Below are 24,604 nucleotides of genomic sequence, written 5' to 3' on the forward strand. Positions count from 1 at the left end.
ACATTTAGGCAGCAGTGACATAACATGAAGATTCAGGACAGTCCAGAGAGACATTTTGAGGGGAAATATACAAAGAACCTATGAGAGTAAAAAACTTAATTGAAGAGATAACTTAAATAAATATCAGACAACCAGGCAAGAGGATGAAATAAACACGCACGAACAAGCTGATTCTCCAAACAGAGAGCACAGATAACCATCATCCAACGTACTGCGACAACACCCAGATTCAAAACTCTTTATGTAACCACCTAAATACAATCTGTTAAAATTAAATAATGTGAAAATAAGTAACTATTAAAAGTGAATTTCTTGGTAACATCATGTAAACTTCCAGTGAATGAGCATTTGTCAGAAGTCATCTTCCCAGCTGCAGGAGTAACTGCAGTAGTCATGGACCAATTCTGTTAGAAACCATCAACATTGTGTGGAACAACCTCTGATTTCCAAACCTGTTGATCTCTACTAAGATTTACAGACCTGCTGAGATAACAAGTGTTTGGACTACCAGCGAGACTGTCTGGGTGTCTGGTCAGGGTTGCATTCGATAGAGGACTGTGTTCACAAAATCTCCCACACCGGTCCTCATCTCCACCAGTCTTCCACCCCAGACTGGACTGAGCGAGTTAGGCCAGCAGTCTCTCAATGGCGGCGTTGACATCCCCTCCTGTAGCGATGAGAGCCTGCAGGTTCGCTTCGCGGTTGATGAAGCCCATGGCGTTGAGCTGGTCGAGCTGCTGCTGGAAACGAACCTCTGGCGTCTGAAGCTGTGAGGGAAGAGACAACACATGATGTCAGACACAGCTTTTCTTTTTCCTTTTTTCACATTCTGATTTCGGGACTTTACTGATTTTAGCTAAACTAACCTTCTAGCAAACTCTTGCATATTTACACAAACTTTTATTCATGTGCACAATGCCTATTAAATAAATAAATACATACATACAAAAATACACTAAAACACAAGCCTAGTTAACAATAACTTGAATTTGACTTTAATTTTAGAAAACTGGACAAATTTAGGCAATTAGATGAAACATACTGATGGCCCTCCGCCTGCAAACATCTGTAACATCTGCTGCATGAGCTGCTGCTGAGAGGGGCTGGATCCTGCTGCCATGGCAGCGGGGTGAGGGTTCTCTGGTGGGATGCCGCCCCTTGCGGTTGGAAGAACCGTGAGACCTGCAGGAGATCTAGAGAGGGGAAAGAAATTTTGACGTCAAAAATCCAGACAACTGTTGTGATTCCCGTAGAACTTAAACATGATATTAAAAACTATTACATGCACTGTTAAACAGAATTCATACAGTATGCTCATAACAGCTGGGTTTACCATTTCTTTTTCTTAGCTTTTGTGTTCTCTTTCTTTTCATGCTTTAAGTGATTGAAGACGCTCTGATTAAGACAATCACAAAGGGTTTAAGTATTCTATTTAGAGCAAATATCCGGCACCTTGACATGAATCCTGGGACTTCAGCCTCTAAGGTTTGCAGGCCCTGTTGGACCTGCATGAGGGCCTGCATGGCTCTGGGGTTGGTCAGCATGGATAGAGTTTCAGGATTCTGCAGCTGCTCAAAGACAAACATGACAAAAGTCATCTCTAGACTCAACAGCGTCACCAAAGTCCTGACAGATGTTACTATTTTTTTTTTCTTGTGCACACAAGATACCAATTTAGATGTCTGTATAAATTCTCCACAGAGCAGCATAAACCCAGAGGATGCTGTCAGGGTTACTAAGCGCCCAGTCCCGGTTACACATCATAGCTTGCATCATGGCTGGGTTCCTTGCCAACTCTATGGACTCTCACGGGAAGAGATTCAAATAACAAACACAGTGTGGGATCAGGAGGGCTAGAAGAAGAAGCAACTTCTGACTGCAATGATGGCCATCAGCATCAGTTCTCAAGCTTGTTATGTCCCATTAGACTGTTGATTTTCTTTTATATTCCTAAACATTGCACCAAAAGTTGCACTTGGTATTTCATTCTGTGCAGAAATATTAAGCCACACACTAAGTCACCAAATTACACAAAAATAACATCATGAAACCTTAACTCTCTCTGTTACCAGCATGTAAGCAAGTAAATGGTCTCAGACAACAGGGGTCAAAACAGAAGAAGCAGAAGAAGAACAGGTGAAACCAATATTTTTGTACCCATCCAATGGTCAGTGAAAACAGGCAACTGCCATGCAAGGACATAAACACAGGAAGAAACAGTAAAGGCAAGGAAGGAGATCAGCATCAAGGACTGGGTGATAATTGTGATGTAAAGATAGCAAAGATAATATAGCTGCAAATTTCCTTATGTATTTTTAGTAATAATAAATTAATAATAAGACATAACCTTGGGATCTGTGAAGGTATGGATGGTACTTTTCACCTTTGACATTTCATAGACTCAATGATTTAAGGAAAAAAAATGATACAAACACCCACCAACACTAATATGTTTTACCATTTTTTTTCGTAAAAATGTAAAAGAAATATCAAATGTCTGATGTCTCTGCTGGCCATATACATATTTCTTGACCTCTTCTCTTGTCTCTGCTACACTTGGCTGGCAGAACACATCAGACGCACGATACCGACAGAAGAAGGAGATGCAGGTAGTGTGTATAAAATCTGCCAAGTAATTAGATATCCTAGATTAACCTGCAATACGAATATTCTCCTTCTTCAGATTTTTGACTTTTTTTCCCCATAAAAAAAGACTCACACCAATTAATCTATAATGAAAATAGCTGGTGGTTCATTTAATATTCGATTATTCAATTAATCATTGCCAAAAAAAAGGATAAAAATAAAACAAACACTGATTGCCTAACTTACTGATGATGAAAGTGTAAACTGACAGAAGGCAGTCTGGAATGATCCAAGGCACTCTGATGATAAATGTAAAAATCCTTCAGGGATACGCCAACATGTTAGATGGATTGGGCCAAGCTAAGCTCTGCATCAAGTGCAGGCATGTATGTGATTTGCCGGGGTGGCGGGGGAACACAGAGTAGAACCTTTGGTCTGTTAAAGAACTGCCAGTTCGAACACAAGATGTTCAATTGTTGCATGAACATGTGTTCTGTTGAGGTTAACTTGAAGCTAACACGAAGCTCTGCACTGACCTGTCTCATGAGCTCAGGGTTGCTGAACACACGGGAGACGTCCGGGTTCTGCTGCATGAGCTGCTGCATCTGAGGATTGCCTGCCATCATCTGTCTCATCAGGTCTGGGTTGGACATCATGTTCTGGACCATCGGGTTCGCCATGATCTGCGACAGCATCTGTGGGTTGGACATCAGCTGACTCTGTACCTGCTGCTGCATCTCCATCAGGCTGGATGAACGCATGCCCAGACCCAACAGGCTGGAGAGGTCACCGAGTCCACCTGAGGAGGAGGAGGAGGAGTAAAGCCGGAGATTAGTTTCTTGCAGGTGTGTGTTGACGGGGAACGCCCACATAGTTGAGATAAGACATTTTAATGATAATTTGCTGTAGGTCCTCGTGGATATGTGCTGTCACTCAAATGTATTTTTGAATTGCTAAATTTATGATGTTTCTGGCCAGAGGCCTGTTTGGAAATTCAATTGAAAGTTATAGATTGAGTCTGCAAGAATGCTGCATTCATGTTAAGACATATAAATAAAAAGCGTAACTTCCCTCATCAAATATCACCTTGTGAATGCAAGAGCATTTCCCAACAACTTTCAGGCATCAAAGATTTCTGTATTAAAACAAGCCCTGATGTTTTTTGTGTGGTGATGCAGCATTACTACACAGGAGTGACAATGTCTGGAAAAACTAAAGGAATTTATAGATTTCAACAAGTTGTTCAAATCAGAAGAAGCAGAGTACTGTGTGTGTTTTCAGGTCCAAAATCTAGAGATGTTTTGTGAATTTGTAGATCCACTGTGATCTGTACTGTAATGCACATGTAATGACCATAGACTGAATGTAGAAAAATGGAGATGAAATGAAATTGAATGTATTTTTCTTAAGACATCTCAGGCGGTTCATCAGTTCTGTAAATAGATGGTTCATTATTATTACTATCTAACAAGGCAATGCAATGACTTTACTGGTCCAACACACTTGAGATTGAATGGGGAGTAATTGCAAATGCATAATGTGATAAGAATCAGAAAGATTAAAATCAGGGATGTGCAAAAAGCAAGTAATTTACAAAAATGTTTCCACTCTTACTCATTGCATGGGCAGGTTCAGTTGGTGTCCGACTCCTTGCACCTCCTGTTCTGTCTGCTGCAGTGGCGTTGGAGCTGCTGCTGTTACTTTGCGGCGTTGCAGAACTGGAACTGGCCTGAGATGTAGCGCCGCCTGTTGATCTTTAGAGGGAGCAACCATCAAATAAGACTTCAAAGAGGTTTGACCTTCGCCTCTTAACTAACATACATCTCATGAATTGAACTTACTTTGGGACAGACTTGATAACAAGATGAACCGTCAACCCGTCTTTGATGCCATGCTGCTTTAAAGTGTCTCCATCCTTCAGAATCTTTCCAGCAAATATCAGCACCAGCTGCTCCTGCTTGGCCTCAAACCTTTTAGACACCTCCTCTTTAAACTGGACAAATGAGACAAGAGCACTGATACATTACCAGTCAGGCAGTGAGAGATACTGCTAAGTTGAGCAGTTGCAAACTTGTTTAGAAATTTGTACAAATAAAGTACATTGTCAACTTTTTCTTGCATTATTATGTAATCACATGGCTCTTTTTGTAGAGCAGGGCTATTATTATTATTTTATTTATTTTATAATGAGACTGCCATCTACAGTGTGCACTATTGTGTTGCCTTAAAGGAAAACAGAGGGGACATGTTTGTGTCAGAGCTATCAAATAGGTTAATGCTAGTGATGCTTGATCATACTGGCATGTCTCTAGTGATCAGATGATAAAGGCCTTACAATTAAATATCTGTATCTACCTGAAATTAACAGTACTGCAAATATGATGATGCCTTAATTATGTGGACACAATGCGAGTATTTCTGCATTCCTTTAACCGCAGACGTCAGAAGTTAGAGCTGGGAATGCTGTCACACCTGAGTTGACCATGTTACAACACAACAAAAAACAAATATAAACGCCTCCATGAAAAACTTTGATTTCACATAGTACTGTCTACAGATATAAGGTGTACGGTACTGTGGGCACAACTGATTTAATGAGACACAAAAGACTGACACGGATATCACAGTTACTATTTGCAATGATTTCTCACTGTTGGCCATGTGAGGAAGAGCCAAACTGTTATCGCGATCATGATGGCAAACTTGTAAAAGAAAGGGAAACAGTCACCAGCGAAAACACCTGTCAGCAGTAGTTTTCTTATTTTGCCCACTGCATGTGTACATTTTGAAAACCACTGTATTTTATGTCTGTGTTAATTCCACTACAGGGAAGACCTGATGTTCTGTGCAATTAGGTAGAAAAAATATATGTGCATGCATATGTTGGTATCAGTATAGGCAATCAGCCAAAATGATCTGAATGATTTGCCATATCATCAAAAATCCACTGTTTTGCAACTGATGGTCAACAGTGTAAAGGTAAATAGGTCACTATATAGTTTCATATCAGTTTCAAAGTATGTACTGATCATTATCAGCACTTCAGGTTTGTTGGTCAACTTCACCCCTCCCTGTCACTGAGATATGGTCACCTATCAGCAACCTGTCACTCTGAACAGTGACTGATAATGAAAAGTCTTTATCACTTTAGGACAAACTGAACAAACACTATGTATTTGTAACTTTTGTTCCACATCTATGCCAGTGTCAATCGTGTCTAAAAGGGAACCTGCGAAAGATCTGGCAAGAGAGGTAATTTTAACTAAAACCACGATCTTTTTCTAACACTTACGAAGTGTTGTCTGTCCCTGAATCCATCAGGAGGTAACCATAGTGTAGTCATATTATAAAAATGAATTACTTTGTACAATCAGGAAAATCACGTACAGATCTCGCGAGAGTTTCGCAAATCTAGAGTTTCCTTTAAAACGCAACCGGTGGCACTGATACGTCAACTTTCCTACTTTTTACATGACAGAGGTCTATTTCGCAACGGAAACACAGTTTATTATAGCTGGAAGACAACACACATCTTTTACACCACGAAAATAATTGCAATTCGCCGATGGACAACACACAGACAACACTTCTTGACATTTCCCCTCAATTACAGTTTGCGAGGGGGAGGCTTTAAGGGTCGTGTCTAGAAGGGAACCCCCGGCCCGTGAAAAATCTCGCGAGAGTAACAGTTTTAAGAAAATAATTTAATCCCTACCTAATATAATTTCTGTCTCTAAAATCTCTAGATAATACCGGCGGTGTCACATTATGAAACATAATTAATTTGTGCAACAAGCACAATCAACAGACAATACATAAAAATCTCGCGAGAGTATCGTAAATCAACAGTTCCCTTCTATGCACGACCCGTTTTCTGATCGTAGCATGATTTCCGCCGCCAGATGTTGAAAAAAATGTCAGTGAACGCACCTGAGCGACAGAAGAATCCTCTGAAATCTCAATTTCCTCTTTTCCGTTGGGGGTTTTCACGGTGACCACAATCACAGATGGTCCAGGAGCAACATTTGTATCTACACTGGCATCTCCGGTTTGGTTCGTGCTGCTGTTTTCCGCCATCTTTACAGCTCCTTCTTCTTCTCTGACAGAGTTGAAGCTTCATTGTGGAGTTTCTGCCATCCAACGGTCATTAGTCAAACAACAGCTTTACAGTTTGGGATAAAGCCCTGTTGAGAAAATTTAATACTTCTCTTGTTATTTTAAGATTGTTCTTACACGTTTTTTTATTCTATTATACTTGATATTTAATGGAACTGAAATGTATAGTTGAATTTCTATTTTAATTTTCTTTTCAACATATTTTTTAGTCTATTTCAATATTCTGTATGTATTCCTCAGTTCTGCACTGTTTTCTATATGAAAAGCCTTTTAAGGATATTATGTTATTATGTTATTTTCATTATTGATTAATCTGCCAATTGTTTTTATGATTGATCCTTTAATAAAATGTCAGCATTTGGTCTTTTCCTCACAAATACTTTATTACTAATACCTTTAAAATTTTACAGAAAATTTACTCTGAAAAACATTTCCTCAAGAAATTTAAGGATGATATAAATATAAATTGTTCTTTTTGCATAGCACAACCTGTCCCATATTTTCTGGCATTGTCAGTACTCTATTGACTTGTGGAAAGATTTTATCAAATGTAAAACTGACATCTTGTGTAAGATTTTGAATGGTGTATAGTTAATTTATGTTACATTCTCAATCTTTAACTATGATGAAAATTTAAGGAAAAGTCATGTATGTGTCTAGTACATAAAAACTGCTAAATCTTCAATGATAAAAAGGCCATAAAACTATAAAGGATATATGTACAATTACAATTTTTCTTCTTCTTATCATTATTATTAATTATTTATTTTTTTATTATTTATTTATGTTTTTAAAATATTTTATGCATGTATGTTTTACTTTTATTTATTTCTCTAATGTGTATGAATTATATTTTTATATAGTCAAAATGTATGACGTGCAATGTGATTGATAAAAATTTATCTAAAAAAACAGCTGTCCAACAGCCCAAAAGTCAAACACACACACAAAAAAAAGCAGCCAGTTCTTATTTAAGAAGCTGCAGACAGCAAATGTTTGACACTTTTGCTTGAAAAATGATTGAGACCACTAATTAGTTATTATAATAACTGGCTAATAATTTCCTTTTGATCAACCAATTGATAAATTGAGTAATAATTGCAGTATTTGTGTAGTTATTATAGGCAAATGTTCAATAATGTCACCAACCTTACACATTTTTTGGCTCCTTGAAAGTCTTATTTCACAATTTTGTCATCATATTGGTGTGGCTGTCAACATTCAAGATAATGTCTGTTAGAAATTAAATCTAATCTGACCCAATTTTTTGTTCCAATAAAGCGACCCACCTTCTCAAACACTCTGGAAACAAACTGTACAAACATGTGTGATTACCCTACATCAAGAGCAATCAGACTGAATCATAGAACTGATAGCTTATTTGTGGTCCACGCCTTGATTTTTTCAGATAACCAAGCAATATAAGACCTGAATGTGATGTTGAACAGTCCACACTGACCGCTGGAGTGGCTTTGCTGTGAAATCCTCCTGGCTGTAAGGTATAGTACAAAAAAAAAATGGTTAATTTTATCTGAGAATGTTAATTAAAACCTTTCAAGGGTTCACCTACCTTGATTCTTAATTCATACTTTATTCATGCATGTCTTCGGTTCAAAATTTGATGTGTTAAATCATACTTATTTACAATTCTTTGCTAGATTGCTGAAAATTCTGCCAGAATGAAGACTGGTCTGCTTTTCCACTGTATTTTGTTGTCTCTCACGTAAGTATAATATCAAAGATTTACAAGTAAGATGCAAGGATAGATTGTTTTAGACAGCAACTTTGGTCTCACTTTATTTTACAGTACACTGATAAAACCTAACAATCCATACTTTTTATCATATTAGACAAAAATGAGAGATAACATGTTCTTTAGTAGATGGTAGGGTGAAACATTACATTTTAGTTTACAGTACAGTTCTATTTTATGTGTCCCTTATTCTCTTCCAATAAAGTCTGATAGGGGTCTAACTGTAGGAAATAATACACTTCAGTTTACAGTACAGTTATCTTGTAATGTGTCCTTAGTTACCTTCCAATAAAGACTAATATGGGTCTAACACTTTAGTTTGCAGTACAGTTATTTTGTACTGTTACCTTCTCGTGAAGACTAATAAGTGTGAAATAATACATCTTAGTTTATAGTACAGTTATGTTGTAGTGTTACCCTCTAATAACAACTAATGAGGTTAAATAAATAATACATTTTAGTTTACAGTACAGTTCTGTTGTAATGGGTCCTTCATTACCTTCTTATAAAGACTAATAAGGGTCTAACAGCGTGGATTAATACACTTTAGTTTACAGTACAGACCTGCTGTGACATTTTTGTTAGTGTACTGATAGCTGTATATTGCCTAATTAGGATATGACTACTGCCTAAAAAGAACATATCACTTCCACTTTTGTCTAATTGAATACAAAGTACAGCTTTTTACAACTTCGGGGCATAAAATCTTTTTCTGAATCATCAGTTTTCTGTGCCATGGGAAAGACCTGTTCTTCAACGACAACGGAAATCTCATCCTCCCCGGCTCCTACAATATTCCATGGATGGCGGGCGTTGAGAACTTCCGTACCCTCTCTCTCCTCACCATCCCTGGCACCCATGCCAGCATGGCCCGGTACGGCGGCCCAGAGACCGAACACCAGGCCTTGTCCCTGAAGGATCAGCTCAGGGCCGGCATTCGTTTCCTGGATCTCAAGGTGTTTGGACTGGGCAGCACCCTCTACGTCATGGATGGGATTAGCTACCAGCACAGCACCCTCAAGGACGTCCTCGACACTGTCCGAGCCTTCCTGTCCGAGTTCAAGACGGAGGCCGTGCTCATCAGAGTGGAACCAGAGTCGTTTGAGAAGAGCACGGTCAATCAAATGGTGCAAAGTCTGCTTGGTAATGACCAACATGTCTGGGTGGCCTCCGGGATGCCTAATATGGGTCAGGTCAGGGGCAAAATAGTGTTTTTGCAGAGGAGCACCTTCACACTAGGAATCCCTCTCATAGACACAGCTGGGAAAACTAACAGTGAGGTTAGCCACATTAAAGATAAAGACAACAGAATAATGCACCAGCTGAATCAAGCCACTGAGGCCTGTGGAGGCGATAACGCTGTTCTGACCTACACTAGCGGCACTGGCTTGGGTACCTTCTGGGGAATGTTTCTGACTCCAAAAAGAGTAGCTGAAAAGGTGAACCCATGGCTCAATCAATACCTGAGGCAGTTTTACCCCAATCAGCCCAGACCATGCTTCGGTATCATTGCCATGGACTTCCCCGGCATTGACCTCATTCAAACTGTTATCAATTTAAACTGGTGGTAGAAGTTCAGTAATCATGTGCAAGGTGCCCCACTGTGTGTTTACAAGGTTGGGGGTTTTAGTCTGATTGATCACTATGAAATCTTTGCTGTATCGTAGCTGAAATATCTGTAAATCCAAAATGTAACCTGAAGTCTGATACTCTCTTTGTCTTTGTTAGTTGAATCCTGAACTGTGTGATTTTGGAAGCAATGGCAGTAAATGTGTTCTGACCATAATTCTGAGAAAAATAAATTTCCTTCTGTTGCATCCTCATTAATCTGAAGTTTGTGTTACTCAATGATCTTGCATCTCAATGACTTTTTATTATTTTTTTATGTTACCCATAGACATACATACATTCATGACCTTCTCATAGAACATCAGTGCTACGACAAGACTGATTTGTGAACAAATACAATTAAATGGTGCAGCTTCTGTTTTTCTGGATAAAAAGTGCGATAATTTCAGTGAGTCGTATTCAAGATATAACATAACACATTGGATCAGCTGAGAAATGTAAATGTTATAGTGCTTTTTAACAAGAAAAATAGCACCTCCCCCTGTATTCAACATGTATACTTGTTCTCAAACCAGTTTCGCCTGGTTCAGTATGGCGAAAATATTGCTGTACAATCTGAAGGCCGTTACGTCGTCTTTGTATAGATGTCTATGGATTTAGGCGTACAGACTAATGTCCTCTGCAGTTCCTAGCAGGTTGATTGCACTGAAAAAAAAAACATAAAAGAAAACACACAAAAGCAGATAAGCACAGACAAATAGTAAAAGGATGTTTTGTACTTAAAAGTTTACTCACTGAATGGATATACATGATGTGGATTATTATGTGTATATATGTCGGCCTGTGGGGAGAAACTGTTCTCGTGTCTGGTTTGTTTTGGTGAACAGTGTTCTGGTGTCTGTCGGAGGGGAAAGTGCTTCACTCCACCCAACACCAAACACAGAGGCAGGACAAAAACTCAAAATAGAAAATAACTTAAAAATCAACCAATAAATAGGCAAAGAAATAAGATGACAGTAATATTAAATAAATAAGATAATAATCAGTTACCAGCTAGAAAAACAGATTAATAAAAATTAAGTAAATAGATAAATACACAATAATAATAATAAGAAAAAACAATAAATACATGATAAATAACCAGATAAAGTTCAAGTAAAGGCGAGACTAAAAAGAGAGTTCTTGAGTTTGCTTTTAAAAATATCAGAAATACTATGGCAGATGCCGATATTTAGAAAGCAGGTCAGCCAATGGCCAGTAACATTCAATTCAATTCAATACTTAATTGGCATCGTAAAAACCAATGAGATAATATATGTAGGCATCATCCAGACTGGCAAAGCAATGGAAATGCATTTAGCAATGCAAGGTCCAGTTCACAGTTCTTGTGGTTGTGTGAAAGATGTAGTGTGTGTGTGTGGGGGGGTTCATCACAAGTTTCTGAGGAAGATAAATTGTCCTCAGTTTCCTCATGCTGTCTAAGATGGATTTTTTTATTGATTGATATAATAGAAAAATACTTCGGGGTATGACTGAAGAAATGTAGGTTACAGCAGGATGCATAAGAGTTACAGCACAGGGCTTGAACCTAACCTTTTCACCACCTTCCCAAAACTCACAAAAGAGCAGTGCAAATATCTTCCCACATCATCCACACTGTCCACCAGGCTGCCTGCAGATGCATCTGCAGACACTTCTTGTTTATTGGCATTAAATAAACTGCTTAATTGGTTTCGTCCATCATTAATAAGGGTTAAGCTTCTGCTTCGGGGGAAGGGGACGTCCCACACTGGCAATCCCTCCTCTTCCTCGTCCAAATGTTAGGAACTGCAGAATTAATTCCCAGACAGACGCAGTTTTAGGTGAAGCTCAACCTGTTGACCCTGCTGTACAGACGAACCATCTGAAACAGGTGAGATCATTTAAGACAACTTGTAATATTAATGTTAGAGTTAATTTATTTATGTTGTTGTTTAATGTTGTTTATGTTATATTTATGTATCGGGTTGAGGGAAAAAATGTGTTTTATCTTAGGTATCAAGTTTTTTTCTCCCCAAAATGCTTATTTAGCTATTTAGGAGCTTTCAAGCATGATTTAAACATGATTTAAACATTCTGAAACTGCTCTGTTAGATTCACATCAGTCACAAGATTTTCTTGTAGTAGAGAGACAGTAAATTTGTAGATGTGTTCATTTTTCCAAAAGACATTGTTTTGATTAATTATGATATTAATTATCGCAGACTATAATCTAAGTTGCCCAAGTGGTTGTTATAAAGCTCCCCTTGAGTCTTGAGAAAGGACCAAGACTTTAGTTTTTCAACAAGTGTATTTGTCATTCATCATAACATTATCTTTTAGTGATCTGGAAAGGCCTCTGTGACCTCAATTTACTGTTACCTTGCAGAACGTACGCATGTCATTAATGAACTTAGATAAAGAGGCGCTTGAAGGAGGGAATTTCCAAAAAGAGAACAACATATAGAGTTGATTTATAATAATAATAAAATAGTGTAACACCGCAGCCTCTTTCCTTTCCTTCTTTTAAATAATCAAAAATCTTTCTTTGTTCAACAGGTTGCAATAAAACATGTCTTATGCTGACATTACAGCTTGTAGTCGCTGATGTCCATATCGTCATTGTGAATTGCAGTTTCATGCTCAGTGTTTAAAGCCTTTAGGGGTCATTTTGTTTTGTCATATTCACCGCAGAATGTAGGTATTTCAAAACGTAAATAATTTGATATTTTTGCCAGAAGGAGGAAGAGAAAAGCAGGTTGAAAAAAAGAAAGGTTCTTATTGAAAGTCTTATCAACTTACCGAAAGTTACAGCTCTAAACGATAAGATTCAAATCTTTTGGATGATGGCCATTTGTTTAGATTCAACATTTACCGAAACTGCATTAAAAGATAAAAAGCTGATATACAAGATCTTATCTAAGGATGTGTCAACAGTGGTTGAGCAAGTATTCAACAAACAAACAAAAAAATCTATTGCAAGTGAAAGTCGTCTATTGAAAACGTCACTCAGTGCATGTTTGAAACATGAACTTTAAGTAGGCTATCAAAAGTAAAAGCAGTAAATTCAAACACAGATGTTGTTTGCAGTAATAATGGTGACACACACTGATAAAGGCCAGATGGCTGAAAATGTCTTTTGTGATTTTGTACAAGACATGATCACGTAAAAAGCTCGTTGGATATTAGTCCTGAGTGTGACCCTCGTTTCTCTAAACAACGGTGGAAGATTTAACATCGAACTTCAGAGTAATTGCTGAATCACAAGGTCTTTGATTCCACAGAGAAGTAAGCAGCTTTTCATTTCTTGTTCATAATCTTGCAGTTTGTTGGCTAACTCTCACTTGTAGTTCTCATAAGTGTAGCTGGCTAATGTAAGCTAATACTAATGCTAAAACTTCTTGAGTCAGCTGAGAAGTCCATCTCCAGGTGACTTTTTACTGTTTCCATCTGACACATTCTTAAAAAATGACCATGTGAAAGTATATTAAACATGTAACGTTACTTTACAGTTGTGTACATAACGCTAATGCTAAAAGACTGAGGCTAAAGCTAGCTTACACCCCACCAAACATTAGGCAGATGGTGAAATATGAAACATATATGTATAAGACAAATGAAAGAAATACACTCATTAATGCGGGAAAAGGAAGTAAAGAGCTTAGGTTAAGTGTAGCAGACCTGGAGATGGTCACCCAGCCTGAGAGCCAGGATAAAAGCTAAGCTAACCTCTGCTTTGACCTAAAAGACCATTTTCCCCATGGTACTGAATATCCATATTTTTGAAGATATTTGCATTTAAATTAGAAATTCCAGTATCGTGACAACACTAGTGCTGATGCATAAGAGCATGTATAGCTGGTCAATTTTAAGTTTTTAGCCAGGCTACATGCTAGCGTCATGGCTCTAGCGATGGCAGCATTGTTATTGTCTGTTAATCAGTCACCAGTGCACTACCAACAGGGCAACTGCTCTGAACATTTCTGTGTATGTATAAGCGTGTTTTTCTCTTCTTTTCTGATGAGTCACTACTTAAATTCATCCTGCTGGGTTGCTTACATAGCTTTAGAAAGTATATAAGTAGTATTCTTCTGTTTTCAGCCTCCACAAGTGGGTGAGATGTCAATAACCATGTCCAAGAACGATGGGCTGACTACGGTCACTGTGACCTCTGACCCTAAAAGCGCCTGGCCTCCTCTGTGTCAAATCCTGAAGGCACTTTTCAACAACCCACTGTGCTGCTCTGTGTCTCAGCAGCTGAGGAGGGTCCAGGATACCTCTCAGTCGGCACTCGGGGTCAGTCCATGACTATCTTGTCTGTTTTTAAAGATGTTTGTGAAAGTGAGCTGTAAAAGTGTCTGATGATGTTTTTGGATTCACAGGCTACACAGATCATGGTCGGGGGTATCAACATCTGCCTTGGGGCCATCCTTGCTAATAACAATGCCAGCACTTGGCAGTTGCTGGAGTACTGGTATCCTTTCTGGTTTGGTGCTTTGGTAAGCATGCTAATATTTGTTATTTAAGCATGCAGTTACAAATGTCATACGATTATGTTGGGAGATATGAGGACTATATTGTAATGTACATTTAAATTGCATTATTTATTCATTAATTATGCAAACATTAATTATTATAAACTGTCACTGTCAGTTTATTACAACTCGGGTCTTATTTTCATTGCTATCAGTAATAATAACACCGTGCTTACCAGAGATCCAGTGATGAAGTCAGATGGGGCAAGACATCCATCACAGCTTCCTGGTTCAACTTTGACCTACTATTCTTGCCATAGTTATAGAAATAGGAACTTTTACTGACATTGTGTGCTCACTACTTGGGTTTTACCTCCAAATAAAGTGGTTTCTTTCTTGCCCTTTGTCGTAGTGGTAGTAGTAGTGGTAGTAAATTAAATCAAGAATGTCCTATTAACCATTAATACATGGCCTATTAACCTAATATGGACCCAGTTTGGTGAACAGATTGCTATCATAACAGACAGAGATAATCGAATGGTTTGATGATAAAAATACAGAAATATACAGTTTAAATAGTGTAGTATTACTCTATCATTTAAAGCACCAACTGCATAACTTCAAAGCACTTTAAACTGGAAAAGTATCATGGTGTATTAGGGCGACTGTAGGCTGAAAAAAAAATTATGGAGCCAAAGGAGGAGGTCATTATTCTGAGAAAAAAAATGACACCAAAGTTGGAAATTTACAGAAAAAAATTAGATATTCTGCACAACATCAAAACAAAAAAATGTACAAAAATGCATAAAATAGTTATTTTTTTGTCGAGGCCAGGATAACTTACATTAAAAACAATTTATAACAATTTGAGAACATTTTACACTACAGCAGCAGACAGCAAACATGAACACCAACATGACCAAGCAGCCACAGCAACTACAGTCAGCAACACTGTAATAAGGTCAAACAAATCCTCTGAATCAACAGAATCAGTTTTTTGTTAAGAGGACATGTTGCACAAGCGTCTCTTATTAATTTCTCAAACTGCAGTGTTGAGTCACCAACATCAATCTGTACAAGAGAACCGGTGGTGCTCACAAATATTGTTCCATCTGTCTGTGAAATAAAATTATAATTTATGATTCAGGAGTTAAAATAATAATAATAAGGTTTTTGTTTTCTTTTCTCTAGTTTGCTGCCTTCGGGATCATGAGCATTCTGTCTGAGAAGTACCCCAGTTCATGCCTGGTGAGACAGTAAAGGCCTTAGTATGCTTCAAATGAACTAAATTGTATTTTGATAATTGATTAATCATTTAGATCATTTTTCAAACAAAAATGCCAATCATTTGACGGTTCCAGCATCTCAGATTTATTGGTTTTCTCAGCCTGGTTTAAACTGATCTGAGTTTTGAACTGCTGGCTGGACAAAACAAAACATCTGGTGATGTCACTTTGGGCTTTAGAGAATCGTGATGGACATTTTTCAACTAATCATTAGCAATATTAAAGGGATAGCTCATTTGAAATGATTAATAAAGAATTTTTGTGAGTTGTTTGGTCCATAAAATGTCTGAAAATATCAAGTCATCAATGTCTTCCAAAGCACAAAATGACGTCCTGAAATGTTTTGTCCATAACCCAAAGATATTCAGTTTACTTTCATAGAGGGATAAAGAAATACAAGAAATTACAATTACAAAACTTAAACCAATTAATCAGTTCTCAAAATAGTTGGTGATTGACTTAATAATCGAGTAATTGTTGCAGCTCTTTTGCAATTTTGATATAACCTTTGGACAATACTGAAAGACAGATTATTGTTTTTTACTTCAGGTCATTGCAAGTGTGATCGCAAACCTGGCTGGAGTTGCTTTTGCCATCGCAGCCATCGTTCTCTACCGTCTTAACTTCGTACGCGTTGCATTGCGGCTGTGCGACCGTTATAATAATATATACTGGCATGGCCAATTCATAACAAGGCCTCCGACTCTGTCTGTGGAAGAGAACATCATGCTGGAGAAATGCTTGGAGGGAAAAGCAATGGTTGAGGTAGGTGTAGACAACGGTGCAACAGACAATGTTTCAGACCTCTAGGTATTTCACAGATTTCATTAACATATTCAGTAGTTCAACAATAGAATAGTTCAACATGTTTATGCTTGTTCATTTTCTTCCCAAAGGTTAGATGAAAGGTGCAACTACACTGGTTAAATGAAATAATGACCATTATACAGATGTTTTTGAAAATTTGTTTAACTCTCTTTTTTGTCAGCAGGCACAGAAAACTACAAGGAAATAAAAGACATCAAAGTGTCAAATTTACGTCACTCAAACATTTAAAAATCTCTCAAGCAAGTGTCCATTGATGAGCAACACATATGTACACATATGTATGTATGTATAGGGACTCACAACCATAATAAGATGCGTAGTGCTTCTAGAGGTGAAACATAGAGATGTCACAATACTGGAAATGTAGTGGTTGATACCAGTACTAGGGAAATTCCAGGATTACGCAACTGTGATATTTACTAAGCCTGAGACAAATCACCGTCAGAGGACCATGTGTGGAAAGTAATGGAGTGCAAAAGTGATTTCTGCTGCTTAACTTTGGATATAAGTGGAACTCAGAGTGGAGTAGTGGTTTATGTTTACCGGCATAGTGACAGATCATAAGTCAGGAAATATTTATTTAAAACTTAATGTTTGATGACAGATGACTAAACAGTAAGGAATCAGGACAGCAGCACACTACTATGAGCTATGGGTAGATTATGTTAGTCTAAACTGGGGGTCTGCAACCTGCAGCTCCAGAGCCTCATGTGGCTCTTTTGCACCTCTCCAGTCCCTCCTCATGGATTTGACCAAAAAAAAAAAATTGAGATGGAAACTAGCAGTTATTTTTTTAGCATTTTTCTTTTTCATTTTTTAGGCATAAAGTGATTCTTACATTCTCCAACTGTAAAAATGTGCAGCTTATACACTGAATAACAACAAATGTTTTACTTTTTCATCAACTAAACTGTGTGTAATATGTCATATCCTATGGCTATGGCTTGGCACATTTTCCTCTAAAGCCTGATAGTTATGAATGCCAAATCGGAAAAAAACAGTCTTAATGAATATTAGTTTAGTTATCATTAATAAAACTGCGTACATAAGTGGTAAAAATTTTCACTGGTTCTTGTGTACCACCAGGTTCTTCTGCAAAGCATCTCTTTGGTGCTGATCATCATGTCGATCCTGGAGCTTTGCGTCGTCATCACCTCTGCTGTTTTGGGCATCAAGTCTCTGACGAGGGCTAAAATGGAAGTAAACAAGGTGCAGCATGTGAAATATGTCCTTTCCTGTTAAAACTTTATTTATCCAGGATGGCTGACTGAGTTGTTCACCTCCATTAATTCCCTGAAAAAATGAAGAAGTATTTGTTATTTCCTGTGCCAAAACTGCAGTTCATGAACTCCTGTGTTTTTATTAGTGATGCTTTTTGGGCCTCCTCAAATTCAGCCGCAATTAAAAATTCCTTTACCCATCTGTTGTATTGAGTTACACTGTATTGTCAGTTTTCCCTGATATTTTGTGTACACAGTAAAGTGTGCTCTAGGATGCTCTTGCAGTGGACACATAGCACATTGATGCCCCACCGCATACAGCTGGTGCCCTTCTTATTTTTTTTCACCCCTGTCTCTCAGATAGCCTGCGTCTGACTTTATGCTGTATTTACATGCTGCTGCAAGTTGTTATTCCTGTCTTTTTTTGTTTGATGAAGCTATGCTCTGTCTCTGAGTGTTTCCCAAACATGAACCTGAACTTTTTCCCTGAGGCATAACTCTTGGCCTGTCAGCTTTATTGTTTGTGTGTTTTTTCTCTCCAGGGAACTGATGACCACAAACTGCCCCTGCTGAAGGAGGTCACCACTATCACAGCATAAAATAAATAAAATAAAATAAATGCTCTCTGCAGTGCTATCATGAGTTGAAATCCTATGCATTTGTTCAAAAAAATATGATGAAAAAATAAAGTGGGGTTGTGCTTGAACTCATGACTCATGATCTCTAAACTTCTGGTTATGAGTATTCACACAATTATCTTCGTGTTTGAATGATGAGTAAAGGGTTAAGTTTCTTATGTTCCGTCATGATCGGGGGAGGAACTTCTGGGAACAGGATTGTTGATACTAGTTCTCTCTTCTCTTCCCACTTTTCCAACAATAACTGTGCAACAAATGTGCAGTCAGACAAGTTTTATCAATTGGAGCTTCTTGTCTAGGTGAAGCAAAAACGTGAGTCTTTATTTTATGTTTAATTTGTAAAGTTGTAAAGAACTCATCCATTGAAGCCATTTATTGCTGATCAAGTTTGTCTCATGCTATGTGATACTCCAGCTGTTACAGACACTGAAAACCTGGCTTAAAATAGTAAAAATTAATATATGATATGAAGGTTCAGTTTATTATTAAGCATCCATACAGATCTGAATGAAAATTAGCGTTCATAAGTATTAGAAAAACGAGTTGAAAAACAGCTAAGTTTGCTGTTTGCTGCAGGGTCATTATATCCTGACTTTCACTTCCCACTTGGGTCAGAGTCAGAGGCGGATTTAGGGGGTGACTACTGAGGCTCAAGCCTCAGAAGCCCTGTATCTTTTACGTTTTGAAAATTATACGTGATTTCTTTCAGTGTCTCTCTGATTCTCACTTGCGCTTATCCTGCAGTATGGACATCCACAGTTTTCAAAAAAGCCAAAACACAGAAAGCTGTACATCAACAGCAGCAGCCAGTGATATTTCAGGTGAAACTACAGGTGTAACACTTAATGTAACAGATAATCACAGCCGATCTACCCAATACACACACTACGCAAGTTATGAGCTACGCAAGTGCTTCGCTTCCCCTCCATGTCGTTTCTACAACTTTGATGAGAGGAAGAAGCAGAACTGAAGACAAAATAACATCCTGAGAGTGAACAGTATCAGGTGATCTGTTCCCTCTGTCTGTCTAATGTCAGCTGTGCTGCGGTCTGTCTGTCTGTGTCCTGCTTACAGACACATGCTGCTCTGTGACTTTGTGTCTAACAGAAGTGAGAATGAAATAAAACTATTTATCACGTCTGATGAGAGCCAACGTGCAGCTGCGTTTAAAGCCTGTAGCTCAAAGAAAATCACCGCGTCGCGCGTGAACATATATATTATAAAAATTGTCTGTCCAGTCAATGTATGGACATGATGTTACTCCTGCGAGGTGTCCAGGAGTGTAAAAGTATTCAGATCCTTTACTGAAGCAAAAGTACTATATCAGACTGTGAAAATACATCACTACAAGTAAATGTCCTGCACTGACAAAACCTTACTGAAGTAAAAGTATGTAAATATTATCAGTTAAATGCACTTGTTTGTGTAAATTATGTACTGTGGGTGGGATGGGACAGCGAGTCACACAACTTGATTGAACAGATTTAAAGTTTAAACGCTCTTTGTCTCTTTCGGTCTACAGGAGCAGGCAGGATGTCTGTGACCATGGCCAGGACTGATGGGGTCACTGTGTTCACTCTGACCTCTGACCCCCAAAGTGCTTGTCCTCCACTGTGCCAAATGCTCAAGGGTCTTTGTTACAGCCCCATGTGCTGCTCTGTGTCTCAACACCTGAGGAGGGTCCAGAGAACTTCTCAGTCAGTACTGGGGGTGAGTTACCATGAAGTTTCTCCATGTCACTCTAAGAGAATTTTTCCATCACAAAACTCTACTCAATACTATTGCATTTCGGGCGTAAAAGGCTGTACCTTAATTTGACCTTATATAATTTTGATGGTGTCCAGTAGACTGTTTAAGAGCTTAAATTGAATTGGTTTTTAGATCTTTGTACATCTTTTTGAAATTTATTAATGGCAGAGTCAACCGCTCTCATATAAATGATGTGCCAAGATCATACAAGACACCCACTACTCTAATTCCTCTGTCAAACCACAATTTTCAGATGACAGGTGAGTGAACTTTACACAACTTGTGGTTTAACATACAGGGGTTGTTGTTCATGCTGTTTCCTCCTCCACAGGCTCTTCATATCATGATTGGGTTGCTCAATATCGGCCTTGGAGTGATCCTTACAAGTCATCGTATAGCCGGTGGCCCTTGGGCGGGGCGAGTGCAATACACAGGGTTTCCTTATTGGGTAGGAGTACTGGTAAGCAAGCTAATGTTTTATTTCCTTGCAAAGTTTATATGTTTAGTACCAAGTCATTCCAAAAGCTAAAATGCAGATAAATATAATTTTATTGGGGCTCTTTAGTTGATTCAAAGGAGATCCACCTGAAGACTTTTCCCATACTGAGTTGCACCGTCATGTTTCTACAGTGGTCCAGAACGGACAAAACAAACACTGGCCTTTCATATTCTCTTTGTGTTCCTTGGTCCGTGACCACTAGGCATCCTCAGAGTTGGGAATACTGCAGCCAGCCAGCAGGGGGCGATCAAGATGTTTTGGCTTCACTTTTGGGGAGCTGTCATGTCGTCTCCTTTATGCAACCACACTGCTGGATGCCACTAAATATATATATTAATATATTGAAATATATTGAAATAATGATTTAATAATTATGACATAGACTTATTGCAAAAATAAAATCTTGCTACAAAAACAATTTTTTTTCATGATGAATGATGATGTCAATCAATGCATATAAATGCAATTTATACAAATTCTACATCCTCAGAAAACCTTAACTTCTACTCAGGTTGCATCATTTTGATCACAACTGTATATGAATTCTAGTGTTTGTGTGAAAGAATGGAAGTTTAAAGATTTTGTTTTTTGCCCTTTCTCTAGTTTATTTTATTTGGCATCGTGAGCATTGTGTCTGAGAAGCGCCCCAGTCCATGTCTGGTGAGTAGTTCAATTTTATAAATTATTATCTTTCATTTGATTGTCATATATTCTTGGTTTTTACTTTATTTCAAGACTGATAAAATTGAGAGTTTTGTACGTTGTAACATCACATTATTCCTCAACAATAGACACGCCCACATTGTCTCATGTGTATCCAGGGTGTATTTTGATTTGAAAGAGCAGAATATAAGTTCAGTGTCTTGCTCCAGGGTTCTTAAAATTAATACCAAGCACCCAGCTGTTTCCACTGCAGGAATATAAAAGTATGAGTGTAGAAGAGTGAAATAGTCTGTGACTTTTTAAATCCTATGATATGTACTGTATGCTGTTTACTGCCTGGTGTGTTTTTGTGTTTGGTTGTACATAAACTGACAAGTCTTGTGTTTTAGATCATCGTCAATGTGCTTCTGAACCTGGCAGGAGTTGTTTTTGCCATCACAGCCATCGTTCTCTACATCTACCACGTAGTGGACATATGGCTGGGCTGGATGTGTGATGATTATTATTATGGTTACGGCTACAGATCACAATACAATCGGCCAACTCAATCTCCTCATGAGGAGCTCATGAAGAAGAAATGTAAGGAGGGCACAGACCTCGCTCTGGTGAGTGTGGAAAATGTCATCTCAGCAGTCAAAATAGTGATGAGTGAGAAATAGGCGACTTTAAAAATTTGTTAGATACTGTTTTAATAAAAAGTCTTAATAAAAAGTTTATCATGATGAACCTCTGGAAATTTACATCAGACCTTACAGAGAATGAACTGATAAAAGTGATAAAATGATCAGTTGATGAATTCATTATCCATCAACAAAAAATAAATCACCAGCATTTTTAATTATGGTTAAAATGTTGTTCATGCTGGAGGGAGGTTTATTATAAATAAGATTACATATTGTGGACTGTTGTCAGCCACACTGCCTTCACAGTGAGGCAGTGGATTATTGACTGACTGAATACTTACTGAATTTTAGAGACTCAAAATACAGTACAGCTGTTTCAAATGTGTTTAAAGCTACTGCACAATTACTGTATGTACACTCCTAGAAATAAAAGTTCCAAAAGGACTGTTGAAATCCCTGAAGATCTTTTCCATCAAAGGATTGTCAGGGGTTCTTTGTACCATAACATAAAAGATATCTGGGAGAACCCCATGGGTGTGTTCTAGATAAAACTCTTGGAATATATAAAGGTTCTAAGTTGAACACCCTGGTGGGTTCTTGTTAGAGCCTTTAAAAGGTGGAAAAGTTCTGAACAGAACCCCCAGAAAGGGTTCTGGGTAGAACCATTACACTATTGAGGGGTTCTCTGTAGAACTATTTATAGGGAGTCCTAGGTGAAACCTGCCACAGATGTTTCTAGATATAATCCTTTATGTTGGGTTCTAGGTAGCACTCTGTGAAGGGGCTCCAAGAGGAACCTTTAAAAAAGATTCTACCAGGAAACACAAAGGGTTCTCCTATGAGGACAAGCTGAAAAACCCTTTACGGTTCCAGTGAACACCTTAATTTCTAAGAGTGTACTCTTTATAATTGAAATACATTATAATACAGTAATCTATATAAAATATAGCTTCCTGCAGTTTTGCTGCAACTTCTAGCTGCATCTAGTTTGTCAGAAGCTTTTAGGAAACTGTGCTTTTCATCAAATAATGATTTTCTTTTCCTGTCAGGATTTAATGTGCTTGCAGCAGCAGCCTCAGGTAGCCAATCAGAAGTAGACAGGTTACTACTGCCAGAGGAGTAAAGTTAAAGTTATGTTAAAGTTATGTTGTCATGTATGTCAAGTCCCAAAATGAACACTAAGTGGACAACTTGATTACTTAAAGCAAATTATTTAAATCTGATTTGTTCTGGAATGATTCTTGAGTTAAATCCTAAAGGACTGTTCAGGTGGAAAGCACACTGATCTGCTCTGAGTCACTCTGTTCATTCAGCAGCAGATAACCCAGTATGAGATGCTTCATGGATCCAAAGTCATACATCAGAAATGCATCTAAGCTATCGAAACATGTGACTGTAAATACTACGGAGCCATTTGGTTACAGCTGTCAAAATAAAACATGCTTCTGTGTGATAACAATCTTTGCAGTGGCAATACAGCTGTTTTGTTGTGTCCCACCAGATGCTTCTGAAAGGTATGGACGGTGTGTTGATTGTCCTGTCAGTCCTGGAGCTCTGTGTCGCCATCAGCTCTGCTGTCATGGGGATCAAGGCTCTGTGCAGCAGTGAGAAGAGAGAAGACAAGGTAGAGTCTGCACAATCAAATCTGACTGTTCGACCTGTTGTTCAGCCAGGAACAGGGATTTTGTGCCACATGAAAAGATATCATCACAAGACACGCCAACCATTTAGCATTCAAAAGAATAAAGTGGTTATTAAAATGTAAATTAAATTATCTTGATTGGAAACAGTGCAGTTCATGATTGGATGTGAATATGTGCCATATTAAAAGGTTTGGAGTGTTCACACCTTTTTGTGTGGTTTTCTGATATTATTTTTCTCTTGTAGAGCCCTGATGACCCAGAACACTACAAACCACTGATGGAGGAGGTCAGCAGTAACCCTACAGTCTGAATGAAAATCTCTACTTTGTGCTGTTTGTTACCAGCCTGGGAACCAGACGAATCTGCCAGGCTCATGTTTTCATTTGTGCTCTGATAGATTCACTTTTGTGAATTATTCTGGCAATACCAGGCTAATCTGCTTAATCCGTTACTATAATCCTGTGCATTTATACCACTGATTGTATGTACTGTAATGTCAATGATTTACACAAATTATCCAGTACAGCCTCTGCCAAACTTCTGGTCTTTTTCTGCAAGTTTGCTCTTAATTGTACATGTTACTGACCATTTCATTCTCTGATGACATTTTTCAAAACAGTGTTCTTGTTTATTATGATTTTCTATTGAGTAATGTGACTTACAGACAGTAAGTATGTTTGTAGGTAAAAGGGAACCTCCCTTTTCATGCATGTGTGTGACACTGATGAAGTTATATTTTACTGTTTTTAATCACAAAATATAAATAAAAATAAAATAAAAGGAATTAAGTATTTCATCTGTTTGTCTGTTTTTTTCTGGCAGTGAAGAAGCTCTGTAATCTGCATTTAGATAACATTGTAGTGAGATAAATCTCACAGATTAAAAACAGTTAAATAAGAGATAAAAATTCTACAGGGGTTGTGCTGGGGGCAATTTAG

General features: G+C 38.0%; 4 protein-coding genes across 4 annotated transcripts; 3 read left to right on the top strand and 1 right to left on the bottom strand.

The window, feature by feature from the left end:
- ubqln4 (ubiquilin 4) lies at window positions 1–6,702 on the bottom strand. Its single transcript, XM_084726952.1, has 7 exons — window positions 6,517–6,702; window positions 4,428–4,579; window positions 4,201–4,340; window positions 3,123–3,385; window positions 1,453–1,568; window positions 1,043–1,193; window positions 1–767 (listed from the first exon to the last, which is right to left on the bottom strand). Exons 1-7 carry the CDS (start codon window positions 6,661–6,663, stop codon window positions 627–629), a joined length of 1,110 nt encoding a protein of 369 aa, XP_084583078.1. The 5' UTR covers window positions 6,664–6,702; the 3' UTR covers window positions 1–626.
- A 1,415-nt stretch (window positions 6,703–8,117) lies between these two features.
- LOC146321694 (uncharacterized) lies at window positions 8,118–10,278 on the top strand. Its single transcript, XM_084725726.1, has 3 exons — window positions 8,118–8,201; window positions 8,361–8,425; window positions 9,180–10,278. Exons 2-3 carry the CDS (start codon window positions 8,382–8,384, stop codon window positions 10,024–10,026), a joined length of 891 nt encoding a protein of 296 aa, XP_084581852.1. The 5' UTR covers window positions 8,118–8,201; window positions 8,361–8,381; the 3' UTR covers window positions 10,027–10,278.
- A 1,612-nt stretch (window positions 10,279–11,890) lies between these two features.
- LOC146321695 (uncharacterized) lies at window positions 11,891–18,877 on the top strand. The gene is made up of 7 exons (XM_084726953.1): window positions 11,891–11,936; window positions 14,144–14,338; window positions 14,425–14,541; window positions 15,709–15,765; window positions 16,353–16,568; window positions 17,718–17,840; window positions 18,394–18,877. Exons 2-7 carry the CDS (start codon window positions 14,162–14,164, stop codon window positions 18,448–18,450), a joined length of 747 nt encoding a protein of 248 aa, XP_084583079.1. The 5' UTR covers window positions 11,891–11,936; window positions 14,144–14,161; the 3' UTR covers window positions 18,451–18,877.
- Window positions 18,878–19,995: 1,118 nt separating this feature from the next.
- On the top strand, window positions 19,996–24,462 carry LOC146321696 (membrane-spanning 4-domains subfamily A member 5-like). The gene is made up of 6 exons (XM_084726959.1): window positions 19,996–20,199; window positions 20,570–20,698; window positions 21,341–21,397; window positions 21,790–22,005; window positions 23,525–23,647; window positions 23,911–24,462. Exons 1-6 carry the CDS (start codon window positions 20,023–20,025, stop codon window positions 23,974–23,976), a joined length of 768 nt encoding a protein of 255 aa, XP_084583085.1. The 5' UTR covers window positions 19,996–20,022; the 3' UTR covers window positions 23,977–24,462.
- The last annotated feature ends 142 nt before the right edge of the window (window positions 24,463–24,604 follow it).

This window comes from Lutjanus erythropterus, chromosome 9, assembly GCF_056507025.1.
Source record: "Lutjanus erythropterus isolate fLutEry1 chromosome 9, fLutEry1.hap2, whole genome shotgun sequence".
NCBI classification, from domain to species: domain Eukaryota; kingdom Metazoa; phylum Chordata; class Actinopteri; order Lutjaniformes; family Lutjanidae; genus Lutjanus; species Lutjanus erythropterus.